Genomic DNA, 13,006 nt, shown 5'->3' with positions numbered 1-13,006 from the left:
GATATGGACTGGAAATAGACCGATTAGTCCATCCCAATCTTGAAGGCACCCCTTTTCACCTAAATGTCTTTCCTTCTAATGCCAAATGTATGGGCTGCGCTGGATTTACTCAGTACCAGCCCTGCCAGTGGGAGAGGGGGAAAAAACTAGACTGAACCATGGGTAGTTGCAGCATTAATTCTGCAGTGAAATGCTAGTTCAGATGCAGCTTTACAGTGCAATCCTATGCATGTCTCCTCAGAAGTAAGTCCGATTGAGTTCAGTGGCACTTACAGCCAAGTAAGCGTGTACAGGATTGCAGCATTAGGGGCCTTCTTATGAGCAGATGAAGCCAACATGTGCAGCAGCTGCCTCATCTGTATGCTCATGTTAAAACGAACTCTCATGCTGCCACTGCGCAGCTGATGGACACTAAGGAGGAATCTGCTCTGATAGATTATATATGAATAAATCATTGCTCAAACAACTTGACTTAAAAATTAAAACCCAGTTTAGCCTGTCTTATTTCTTTGGTGGGTTGATGTATAATTTTCCATGAAGAAGAAGGAGGAGGAGGAGGAGGAGGAGGAGGCTTAAAGAGGAAACCCATCAGTCAATGGCCGTCCTTGTTTGCTGTCCATATATTTGTTTAGAGAGAATACAGTCTTTCTGTAATGTCACTGAAGTCACTGAAGGGTTTAAACAAAAGGCACATTGTGACTATAGTGCGCTTGGTACTTTGGTAACAGGAGGTGTTACTTCCATGACAGAAGCTGTGATTTTTATTCTCACAAGCTGATTCCTAAAATCAAGTCTAACATTACCCTCTATTTCCCCCCTTTACTTTCTAAGTGCTGGGATTGAGCATGATGAAAGATCAAGAGGCGTGAGATTGAAAACAACACCACAGCTCCCTGAAATTGCTCTGTTAATACACCTCAGCACTGTTTTCTCCGGGGGACAATGTTTCCAAGTCATTGTCGCCCTCCCCTCCCCCACCCCCCATTACAGCTGCCCCATGATGATTAAATATCAGTATGGTGCAGCTTTGTAGTATAAGCTCCTAGGAGACTTCTTCTCATTCCTAGCATAATCTCTTATACACATTTCTTTAAGCACACACACACACACACACACACACACACGAACAAACTGCATCTTGTCCCTTTAGGCTGCATCCCAGAAGTGAAATACTGGTGCACATTAATCTATTGTGACAGTCCAATCCTATTGCCTTCCACCTCCCAACAATTCTCAGTTTTCTAATTACATTTAATAGTTTCCCTTTAAGGATTCAACTTAGAATTTTAAATTATGTGCAGTTATAAATGTGTATGTATGTGTGTATACAGATATAGATGAAGATATTACAGCAAAATTATTTTTGAACAATACAGGTAAACATATGACAGAAGACTTAGACTGCAATCCTATACACATTTACCTAGGAGTAAGTCCTATTGAACTCAGTGGGACCTACTTTTGAGTAGGCAGGTATAGCGTTGCAATATTAGTGTTCTATTTTCTTGCTGTGACATCTGTTCTGTTTTCCCGATCACTTTAGTATTTTTAAATAACTTTTTAAATTTATTGTAACTTTATAACAGGTACAACTTAGCTCAGTCTACATTCATTTAAGATACAGACAATACAAAGTCAGAGTTGTGTCATAATATGTCCCTCCAGAATTTATGCTGAATGTTTTGCAGGCGTCACTGATTTACTCAATAAATGGAAACTAGGCAGTAATAAATGTATCTTGAGTCTCCACCCCCTTCAACACATTCAGTTTATGAGTCATTCTTTCCGCTAATGGGACTCTGCCCAACCACCGCCATTCTGAGAAGCTATCACCAGTCTTCTAATGAGCCACCACTTCCAAACAAGTACTTGCCAACAAAAGTCTTAACAAGTCCTTGCGCATTAGCACCAGTGAATATAGATAATAAAATAAGGCACCACGGAAGTTGACTGTTTGATTTGTTATTTTGCCTAAAATACAAAGTATAACCCACCAGTATTCAAGAACTTCCTAAAGGAAATCAACCCTGAGTGCTCATTGGAAGGACAGATACTGAAGCTGAAGCTCCAATATTTTGGCCACCTAATGCGAAGAGAAAACTCCCTGGAAAAGACCCTGATGCTGGGAAAGACTGAAGGCAAAAGGAGAAGGGGACGGCAGAGGATGAGATGGCTAGATAGCATCACGGATGCAATGAATATGAACTTGAGCACGCTCCGGGAGAGAGCGCAGGACAGGAAGGCCTGGCGTGCTATGGTCCATGGGGTCACGAAGAGTCGGACACGACTGAACGACTGAACAACAACAATAACAACAAATTCAAGAACTACTGGGTACTCCAGCCATATATGTATTAGCACTCCCCTGAGCCCACAACCCCTCCAGCATAGTGGAGACAACCCGGGTTAATTTTGGATAATTTGATAGTGGTAAAGTGCCACCTATCACAGTTTTTAAAGATGCTTGTCTGATTTGTGCTGAAATTGTTTTGAGAGGGGGGAGACCCAAAACTGTTTCCACTGGTCCTCTAACAGCTGCATATCAAGGTCCATTTTCCTACAGGGTTTTCAAACCGTGTGAGTTACCATAACTACCCTGCAATAGCCATCCATCGATAGACAATACCACCCCCCTTCAAATCAGCATTACTGCCCACTCAAAGATCTTAAAAAATGGTTAACAACATTGGGGGACCCATTTTAGCATACAACTTTTTTGTGAAAGGGCCAACCTGTATCTTTTGTATCCACTTCAGCTCTTCCCCTGAGAAAATCTGTTCTACAGTTGCCATAGTAAATCAGTCTCCACCCCGGGAACAAGTCCCATAAAGGGTATAAACCTTTTTCCTTCCATGACCTATATTGGGAGTGTTTGTGAACACCCCAGAATGCCAGATGATATACAAAGGGATATAATGGTGACATAGGAGGTGCATGGACCTTAGTCCATGGTCTCCATATTTCTAGTGTGGCTGCGAAAAAGGGTCTTCTTACGTCACCTAAAATTTTATTTGAGAGCTTCATAAACGTGAGTGCCTCATGTTGGGGGATATTTCAACAGGTTTTCATTATTCCCCGTGGAACCGTCTAGTCCCTACAAAAGATGGGGATCAAGTGGCGAATCTGAAAGGCAAATAGGTACAATTTAAGACTGGGTATGGGCCACCCACCCTGCTGCTGATGTCTGTACATTGTGCCCCCTTAGATAACCTGCTCTGTTGGCTGTTATTACTGTATTGCTCCACCATCTTTTGCCACTTTTTTAACTTAGGCTCTGAGGGCGGTATGGGAATCATTTGGAATAAGAACAATCATTTGGGCAATAGCATCATTTTAAAAGATGTTATCCTAGCCTATAAGGATAGGTTCATGTTTTCCACTTATTTAGTTCTTGTTTAATGCCTTTAATTATTGTGTTATAGCTCTATATTGTCAATTGGCAGACGTCTTTAGCAATGACTATGCCTAGATATTGCACACATGAATGTTTAGGGTTTAATTGAAATTGGGCTTGTATTTTCCATAAGATTGCTTGGAGAAAGAACATTAATACATAACAGTGCTGACTTATTGTTTGTAATTCCAAACTGCTTTTAAATTTGGACAGAATCTGGGCAAGCGCAGGCACAGCCTCTTCCACATTTGAAAGACATAACAGCACATCATCCACAAACAGTTTTACCAGATGTTTCTGGTCCCTAATAGTAATACCTTTGATCCTGGGATCCACCCTTATAATATGGGCCAGCGGTTCTATCGCCAGAGCAAACAAAACAGGGGAAAGAGGACACCCCAGTCTAGTACCCTTGTGCAGTAGCACCGGTAGGGAGTCTATTCCATTGCTGTGTATAAGGGCTTCCGGTGTTTTATACAGTTGTATCACTTTAGTATTTTTGATATCACATATTGCTTCTTGGATTAAGGGTGAAATTATGATTGGCATTGGACTTTTTTGTGTCTGTGTCTAGTTGATTCTTTGGCAATTTTGCCAATTTATTATCACCTAATACTGTGGCACAAAACAAAGATAAATACTGTACCCACCCTTAAACTAAACTTGGTTATACAGATTTTGAGTCCATTTTTGTGCATCTATTAATATATGTGCCATATGCACCCTGTATTTATGTGTCTCTGTCCATGTGGATATATACAGACACATGGATGCCTCAGTGCAGCTGAGGAGATCCACACACTTAAGCAGACTTCTGCATGTGTACCACTTGCTGCATCAGGAATTGCAGACATAGGTTTGGAGGAATTGCACATTCCAATGGACTTCCGCATTACCATCCACATTCTGGCACAAATAAATACCATTTTTAAAGTACAGATAGAGTAGAATGAGAGTGGGTATGTCTGTGTGCACATTCCTCTTTCATACTTCTCAAATGCTTTTAATGGTAAAGAACCTACATATTTGTTTTAACTTCCTTTTAATTGATTTTCCACCTTCTCTTACCGGTTTTGCAAAAGATCTATTTGCTTATATTTGTCAGCACGTAGAGAGCAGGCGGGATTTTTACCAAATGCAGGTGGCCTCCTTATAGTGAAATTATATACTGTTAATTTAGATATATACATTAAAAGATGTATATATCTTTGCTAGACCAAGCCAGTGGTCCATCTGCTTTAGCATTCTGTTTCTAAAAACGCAGCAGGATTCCTCCATGAAGCCCAAAGCAGAGCAGGTACACATTTAACTTTACACAAACTGTATCAGCACACAAATATTTGCATAATCTGAAGTGCTGTTTTCATAAGGTTACAGCAGTAAGAGGCAACCACAACACAAAGTAAATTCAAGTTATCAGTTATCACTGGCAGTAAGATTGTGCTGTGCATAATCCTATACAAAGTTACCTTGATTTAGACCAGAAATTGTATTTTAAGGCTACAGTCCTATCTACACTTACCTGGGAATAAGCCCCATTGAATTCAGTGGGGCTTACTTCTTTGAAGACATACATAGGATTGCACTGTAAATTACTATGGTTTATTTTTATTTTTAAAATGTTTATGCTGCTTTTGAAAACTAAGTTTTCCCTAAGTGGCTCACAATGGGATAGTTTCAAGTAAAAATAATACAACATGAAACACAACTATCTAAACTTTAAAACCAATTTCTTTTTTAAATGTTAAAAACCTAAAGGCTAAAAGAACAGCATTAAATACTTCAGACAAAAAGCACAGCATCACAATACCATACATTATTTTAGAGCAATTAAAGCGAGAGCAATAACAAATTAAACTAGCCCAATTTTCTATCCAAAAGCAGTTCGAAATAAAAAAAAATATTTAGGGTCCGTCTAAAAGAGATATCTCTCAAGGAAAGGAGCTGCAGCACTGAGGGGCCACTACTGAAAAGGCCCACTCTTGTGTTCCTGCCAACCTGTTATTCATTTTATTCAGAGAATACATCTTTCCTTTATGTAGGAGTCTTTATATACCATAAGAGTATGACCCAGTACTCTGGTAGAACACAATCTGTGGTCTGAGAAAGCCCTTCCAATGTATCAGACAGAAGCAACTTTGGTGAAGTCATTCTGAGAGAACAGCATGTCTCATTCACCAAACTACTCCACCTTGGTGATCGGAAATGTAAATTATATTCAAGCATGTTCAGTATATGAACATGATTAGCCTAGATTAGCCTAACACAGCCCTGTTCTGGAGGACTGGTTTTCTGTTTACTCTGGGTAAGAAGGTGATTGGTGCAGTGGCTAAATATCCGGCTAACAGCCACTGTAGTGCTACACAACCAGATATGAATTGAGCTTCACCATGGTTCTGCAAGGTCTTCTTCAAGGTTTGTTTGTTTGCAAGGGGAATGCATGCGTGGTGAAATTGTGGACACCATTTCTCTCATAGCTTGAAACATCCCAGGGGCATATGCTGAACATAGCAGTGCTGATCTTTTATATCTATTGCATTTTCAGGAGTGGATCCGCTTTGGCTCAGCTCTATGGGACTTCTGCTACTTTGGAGCACCATCATTTTAACCATGCAGTTATGATTCTTCAGAGTGAGGTACAAAGCCAGCAGAATGCCCAACCTCTTATTCTTTTGTAAATATAAGTATCTTAAAGTAAATAGTCTTTATTGTGCATCTATTATTGGTTCCTTTCTCTGCCAACATGCAGAAAAAAGATTCTGGGTTCTGCTCTAGATTCCTTTGACATTTTTGTCACAGGTTTTGTGATAAGACTTATGTGACCTTAGTACCAGAATAGCTAAAATAGTTCAACAAAGCAAAACAGCTTGGAATGTTGTTGAAATGTTTCTGACTTTAGCTGTTTATACCAAAATTCTAGTAAATGTTTTGCATCATAAACAAATAAATATGTTGCTCTGGAATATAGGCTGGCATTGCCTCTGCCTTAATTAATGCAGGAACTGTAACCTCTATGATAATATTCTCCCACAACTTCCTTGGTAATCATAGTAAATAAGACCATCAGGTCAGAAGACACAACTATTTTTGTTTTGTATGGTAAACTGTTGAGATTGCTTTCTTTAACATCCTCCTTCCTCCGCCCTAAACAGCCTTTTAAAGATTACACTGCAACCAAAAGAATACAAATCAGATTCTATGTGAATGGGTTTTTTTTTGCTAAGACCAGTAAAGAAATACCAAGGATTATGTTATTTTATACAGTTTGGTTCTTACAATGTTCAGCCAAATTAAAGAATGGTAATAGTTTGGTTTAGCATTACAAGCTCTTCCCCTTCCCCACTGTAAAATAATGCTTACACCACACTGGCTTACAGCTGTTTATGTTGAACATATTTTTTGAACTGGCCTCACTCTTCATACCCTTCACCTCTGTCCAAAGGGCCATGCATCAAATGTTCTACAAATATACTGCGACTTCAAGTTCTTCACAACATCCCTCCATGTTGCCCACCAAGCTACTCTTGAAATGTGAGGGTTTGGAACCATTTTCTGACATGATGAACTTTTCTACATGAGGCATTTATTGTATGCTCATCACTCCTTACTCACTATTGTTTACGGGTTCTTTAGACAAGGTTGTGATCCTCCAGTTTCATTTCTGTTTTTAAGAGCATTTTTCGGGGATTTTTTAGAGCGGGGAAAATGGAGCATTATTTTCTACATATGTAATTGCATTTTTCAACTATGGCATAGCACCATCTAGTGGTTATGTAGCCGAAAAGTAGGAAAGGAAAAACTCTTCGTGTAATGCTCAGATCTCAGTTCTGCAACAAAGCTGAAAGTAGATTCAGTGGATTAACAGCCTCATGTAGAAAAGTCCAATATAAGGAGTTGCTGTTGGGTTAGGGCTGGTGGGAGTGAAGAAGCATAGCACTTATACAAGCCTTTGCATGTGCTAAATTGGGGTTTTTATTTTGGATAATAGGTCATCTTCCTGTTCTCATCCTATTTGCCTCTGTCATAATACTTTTTGCCAAATCCAAAAGTCTGAAACCCTGATCTTGGGAGCAGTAAACATATACAAATGAAAAAGCATATTATTGAACTCTAATGCACATTTAGGCTGCAGTCTATAAACACTGACCTGGGATCAAGCCCCATTGGCTTATTCTGAGAAAATATGCATAGGATTGCCCTGTTAGGGTGCTTAATGTATTCTGAGTAAAGAATTTATGTTTCTTGGTGCTGAATTTGGATTTTGCTGTAACTGATACCTGTGTATCCAGTATGAGAAGACTGTGTTTTATTAGCATCAAATTCCTTCTTCAGAAGAATAGCATTTCATAAACAGTTTCCTGCTGCAGTTACAGCAAAACAGTGCAGTCATAAATGTATTATGTCATAAAACAGGGGTGCTGAACCTCTTTCAGCCTGAGGGCCAAATTCCATTTTGGAGACGTTCTCGGGGGATGCATTCCAGTGCTGGGCAGGGCCAAAGGCAGGGCCAAACATGACAAAATGCTAGCATGTGTTAGCATAAAGCTCTTACTGCCAGTCACTAAGCCTTAGGAGAGGCATTTCATCCATTTAGAATTTAGAAAAAATTGCACAAAAGCCAGGAAACCACGAAATGTTAGGTGGCTGAGAGAAAGGGGGCGGGCTCAGGGGAAGGAGGCATGGCCACCTGGGGAACTCGAGGGCCGGATTTGGCCCCCAAGTGGGCCGGATTTGGCCTCCGGGCCTGTGGTTCTGCACCACTGTCATAAAAGACCCAAGCAAGAATCTATACATTTTAAGCCAGCCCTCAAAATGAGTGACTAACTGCTGTGGACAATGAGAAAGCAGGCAATTCTGAGGGAATGAGAGAAACAAGGTATTATTATAGTAGGAAAGCTGATGTGAAAAAATGATCACATCTGGGAGAAAGGTTCAACAATCACCCTCACTGCTATGCTAGTTTTCTTGTTACAGGGGATTTTTTAATGCAGGGGAGCATTAAAATGTGACACACACACCCCACAGCAATCTGAAATGGACACTGTCAATTCTACCTTTTAAGGCTGTACCACCAGCAAAGAGGGTTGTAGCTACAGTATCCTTCTGCCAGAGGAAAAGACACTGCTAGCAGAACGGATTCTCCCTCTCCCCTCCATCCCCCCCCGAAACTGCTCCTGAAGGCTGGGGGACTCTCCAGAGCAGATGGGGGGGGTGTCGGGGTGGAGAAGAGGAAGGGGAAGTCCTGTTGCACAAGTGGAAGTCCATTCATGTGATGTTGGATGGAGCCCAGAGTGTCTGCCTGAGTGTGTGGGGGACATACGGGCAACAGTAAGCACAGGCTAAAAATATTTTTTAAAGTAATACTTCCCGTGTGAATTGTTATTGCTTCTGCACAAAGAATAGGTAGGTCTTTTGGGGTGGGATGGGGGAACCAATGTTTGCCTTAATTTCAGGTTCTTTTGTGCTCTGTGTCTCCTTTCCAGAGAAAACAACCTTGCCTTTTGTTTCTCCTTCCATTCTGTACCTCCTTGAAGTTGTACTAACTTCCCTGCGATGGTCCCTGCAAGCTGGAACTCTTATTCATGAGTAGATCCTTTTACGGCAGGGGTGGGCAACTTTTTTTGTCCCTGAAGGCTGCATGTGATGTGTTGGGGGCCAAACACACACACTCACTCACATGCACACATTTCTCTCTACACACAGACGTCTCAACTCACAGTGTTGGGAAGGTTTAAACCTCCCCTCTCTGCCCGCTGTGATCAAGGGATGGTGTATCTCTGGGCGAGGCAATCCTAATCCAGATCGCTGTTAGCATCATGGAAACAGTGTTCGCAGAATGGAGAGTGCTGCGAGGGGGGCAAGGTTAAAGCCTGCATCCCTCTCCAGCAAAACAGATCCAGGTCACTGTTTCCCCAGTGCTATTAACAACAAGGAACAGTGGTCTTGGCATCAGGATTGCTTGCGGGGGGGAGGTTAAAGCCTCTCACACCCCAAGCAATCCTAATCCAGATTGCTGTTTGACCAAATGCTGTTAGCAACAGGGAAACAATGACCTCATCTGCAGCAACATTTCTGGGAAGGGGGTGAGATTACAGCCTCTTTCCCTCCCTCGAGAACATAATCCTGATCCAGATCCAGATTAGCAGCAGGGAAAAACAGCCATCTCAGTAGCATCTGGATCACAGGGGTGGTGGTGCGTTTAAAGCCTCCCCCCACCCCCAGCAATCCTTATCAAGATCACTGTCCCAGCGCTGCTAACAGCAGTGTCAGAGCAGTCTTTTCCCCGTTTCCAAGCTGAAGGCAGGTCAGCTGAGCTGCAGGGAAAATTGGGTGGGGTTCTCTGCACAGAGACTGCAGATTGCCCATATGTGTTTTATGGGTAAGTACCTTTGACACAGTAGGCTGGGGTAGCTAACCAGACGCTGTTCCCTGACTGGTTTTGGATGACTGGGCTGTAAACTTGCAAGGACAATGTAGATAAATGTACCGGAGAAAAGGTGGAGACCAACTCACCAAGAAACATGTAATGTAATCCTTGGCATACTTTCTGGGAGAAATAAGTTCCATTGAATTTGGGGCTTTGGTCCATTTGCATGTGTTTAGCATTGGGCTGATAGCCTGATACCAATTTGTGATGCGTCTGCCCATACATATAAATCTGGTACGGAAAAAGCCAAAGCTCTCAAAATATAGTTCCAAAGGCATTTGGGTAAAGGAAAAAAATTAAGAGAGATGCTGTTTATCAATTGCATGCACCAAATTTATGAGTGTAATCTTTTTATTTAATTGCCCATAATTTCAGACTAGTAGAAAAATCTAGGAAAACAACTTTATTACAGTGGCTGATTGAAATATTTTTGTTGTGATTTCACTATTATTTTTTTAAATTAAAAAAAAGATTTGTTGTAATGATGACACACATTGCAGAGTTATTGGAAAACCTTTCAAAAACCCTATATTGATTCTGAGCTATTTAGCTTTGCTATCTCTTTCATTATAGGGTCACAACATCTTTGCTAACTTGTCCTCCAAGGATTACAGTGACCTTATGCAGCTTCTGAAGAAGTCAATATTGGCAACAGACCTCACTCTCTATTTTGAGTAGGTATTGGCATTTTCTGAATTTGACAAATGAAAATCCGAAAGAGCTACAGCCCCTAATGACCTTTCAAATACCAGTGAGGGCGCAGGGCACATAATACTACAAGTTAGTATTTAATTATCATTTGAGTTATTTACTCTAGCATTCATGGTATTTGAGGCGTTGTGAAAGTTTTACATATGTTATGTACAGCTATTTTCTATTAAAAAAAAATACTATGATTAATTTCTTTGGTGAAAAACTCCCTGCCTAATGGAAGACTAGCATTTCATGGAGCTAGTTTTTCTTCTTCATGTCATGCTTTGCTTGCTTTTTGTTGTTTTTAAATGGGGGAACCTCCAAGCTTGTAATGCCCCATCTAAATAGTGATGTCATAGAACTCCAGGAAAACTGCTGTGGTTTTTCCTGAACATATAGTTTAGCTCTCAGTGTTATGTTTAAAAAGAGAGTCACATCCAATGAGACCAGAGCCCTCTTCATACATTCTCCAGAACATGTGAGGGCTAAAACTGGAGACAGGGCCACACACCCTGGCCTCACCCTCAGTGTCCGCACACATTCCGGGCCTGCCCCCTCACTTCCCTGGCCTTGAGTGGCAAGGTGTGCAGGGCAGTTGTGCTCACATTGGCTTGAACACAAGTGACTGAGAACCGGGGTGAAAGACATGTGAGGACAACCCCCCTGCAGACCTCGCCTCGAAATATGTCAAGGCCAAAGAACTGAGAGGACGGGGGTGGCGTGTGCAGGGACGTTTTCATGGGTCCAGCATGTGCAACCCCATCCCTGTCCCCAGCTGTAGCCCTCACACGTTCCAGAGAACACATGAAGGTTCACAAGTACTAATTCAGTTTTATGCTCCTGTAAATACACAACAAAGGACTATTACTAGATATCTCTCCTAACAGAGATGTAGCTTTGGGGTAAGTTCACACGTGCATGCTTCTCACGGGATGACCTTTACGTGTGAAACTGCCATCACAGATCAAATACCAAAGAAAAAAATTAATATCCCCTACAACATCTCTAACACAACACTTATCAACAAGCTCGTGTATTCAGCTTTTTCACCACTTCTTTTTTCTGCCAGTGCTCTTGCGTGTTTAGCAAGCTGCAAAACATCCAGACGTTCATCAGGTGAAGCAAGGCCCGGCTCCAGGTCTGAGGGGGCCCATGGTTAAGTGCCCTGTGGTGGACTCCTTTCAACCTTAGTGGTCCCTGGTAACAATGGCCAGTGGTGGGCAACAGCAGAGGTCAGAAGCAGAACTGGGCAGCACCATTTTAATTTCCCACAATGCCCTGGAATGATGCTATGTCAGGGGCACTGTGGGGCAATTTAAATGGTGGTGTCTGGTACCAGCTGCCAGCAAAAAAACAAACAGATAAAATTAAGGGGAGCAGAGGTCAGGTGTCAGAGATGGGCCTTGCTGGGGTGCTGCGGCCCCAGCAGCTGTCGAAGGAGGTTGTGTGCTGATCCTGAGTGTGGGTGAAGCTTTTCCTAATACAGCATTGCCTTGCTGAGGAAAGGTTCAAGCTGTTGAACTTTGGCCTGTCATGCTAAAGGAACAGGAGCTCTGTCAGAAAAAAAAAAAAGAAGAGAAGCTGGAAGTCCTGATGTACGTGCAGGTGTAAATCAGCCACAAGATGCAGTGATGGCTGCTAACTTAGATGACTTTAAAAGGGGGATTACAGAATTTAAGGGAGGGCAGATGATAGCAATTAGGCATGATAGCTAAATCGAGTCTCCGTTTTCAGAGGTAGTAGGACACTGAATATCAATTGCTAGGGAGCAACGGTGGGGGAGGGCTATTGCCTTCAGGTCCTGCTTGTGGACTTTCCAGAGGTGCCTGATTGGTCACTTCCCTGAGGTGTCTGGCCACGGGCTGGAAGTAGGATGCTGGATTCTCTGATTCAGCAGAGCTCATCCTTGCTCTCAGAATGTGTCAAGTGGTGAAAGAGCATCCAGCCTCATCCCTCCTACCCAAATCTTCATGATTGTTTAGTCTTTGACCCTCTCCATTCCTTTGTTTGACGTTGGCCGGAGATGCATGTCAGGTTCAGCAGCAACTGTATATATTTAAGTGCTCATGAACCTGTCTTTCCTTAAAAATATAAAAATGCAAATTGGTCAAGATGGGTGTGAGAAGGTCACATTTTGGTCACAGTTGGAAGATTTTATTTCTGTGACCATTGTTATATATTGCCTGAGGGAGACTAAACAATGGGGAAAGAGACTTTTCAATTGGTGGTTCTCTTTTCTCTGGAAGAAAAATGTGTCTTCGATTGCAGGCTTCTTATTTAAATAAAAGAAGAAACCACTCAGAAAAACACCTTGTATAGTGCTGACGCAATGCGGTGTTGCCAGTGAACAGTTAAGGATAAGATTGATTTAAAGCCAATGTGCCAGCTAGTCTGGGCCATTAAAATTGTCATCACTGCAGTACTCCCACTATTCTCAGAGGGGTGGTTAGGCCATCATGTTATGAATCTGCATGAGATAAATGAATTTTCTT

The 13,006-nt window shown here is 41.8% G+C and overlaps 1 protein-coding gene across 3 annotated transcripts in view; it reads left to right on the top strand.

Moving 5' to 3' along the window:
* PDE11A (phosphodiesterase 11A) overlaps nucleotides 1-13,006 on the top strand; it is a 255,148-nt gene that overhangs the window by 197,041 nt on the left and 45,101 nt on the right. For all 3 annotated transcript variants that reach the window (XM_084814457.1, XM_084814447.1, XM_084814442.1), the window contains 2 exons: nucleotides 5,940-6,030; nucleotides 10,395-10,495. In XM_084814457.1, the coding sequence (XP_084670583.1) occupies nucleotides 5,940-6,030; nucleotides 10,395-10,495 (192 nt within the window). The remainder of the gene's footprint in view (nucleotides 1-5,939; nucleotides 6,031-10,394; nucleotides 10,496-13,006) is intronic.

Source organism: Heloderma suspectum, chromosome 1 (genome assembly GCF_057233095.1).
Source record: "Heloderma suspectum isolate Gila_16-S chromosome 1, 16-S_ref, whole genome shotgun sequence".
NCBI classification, from domain to species: Eukaryota; Metazoa; Chordata; class Lepidosauria; order Squamata; family Helodermatidae; genus Heloderma; species Heloderma suspectum.
This window is presented reverse-complemented; position numbering and strand designations above follow the sequence as displayed.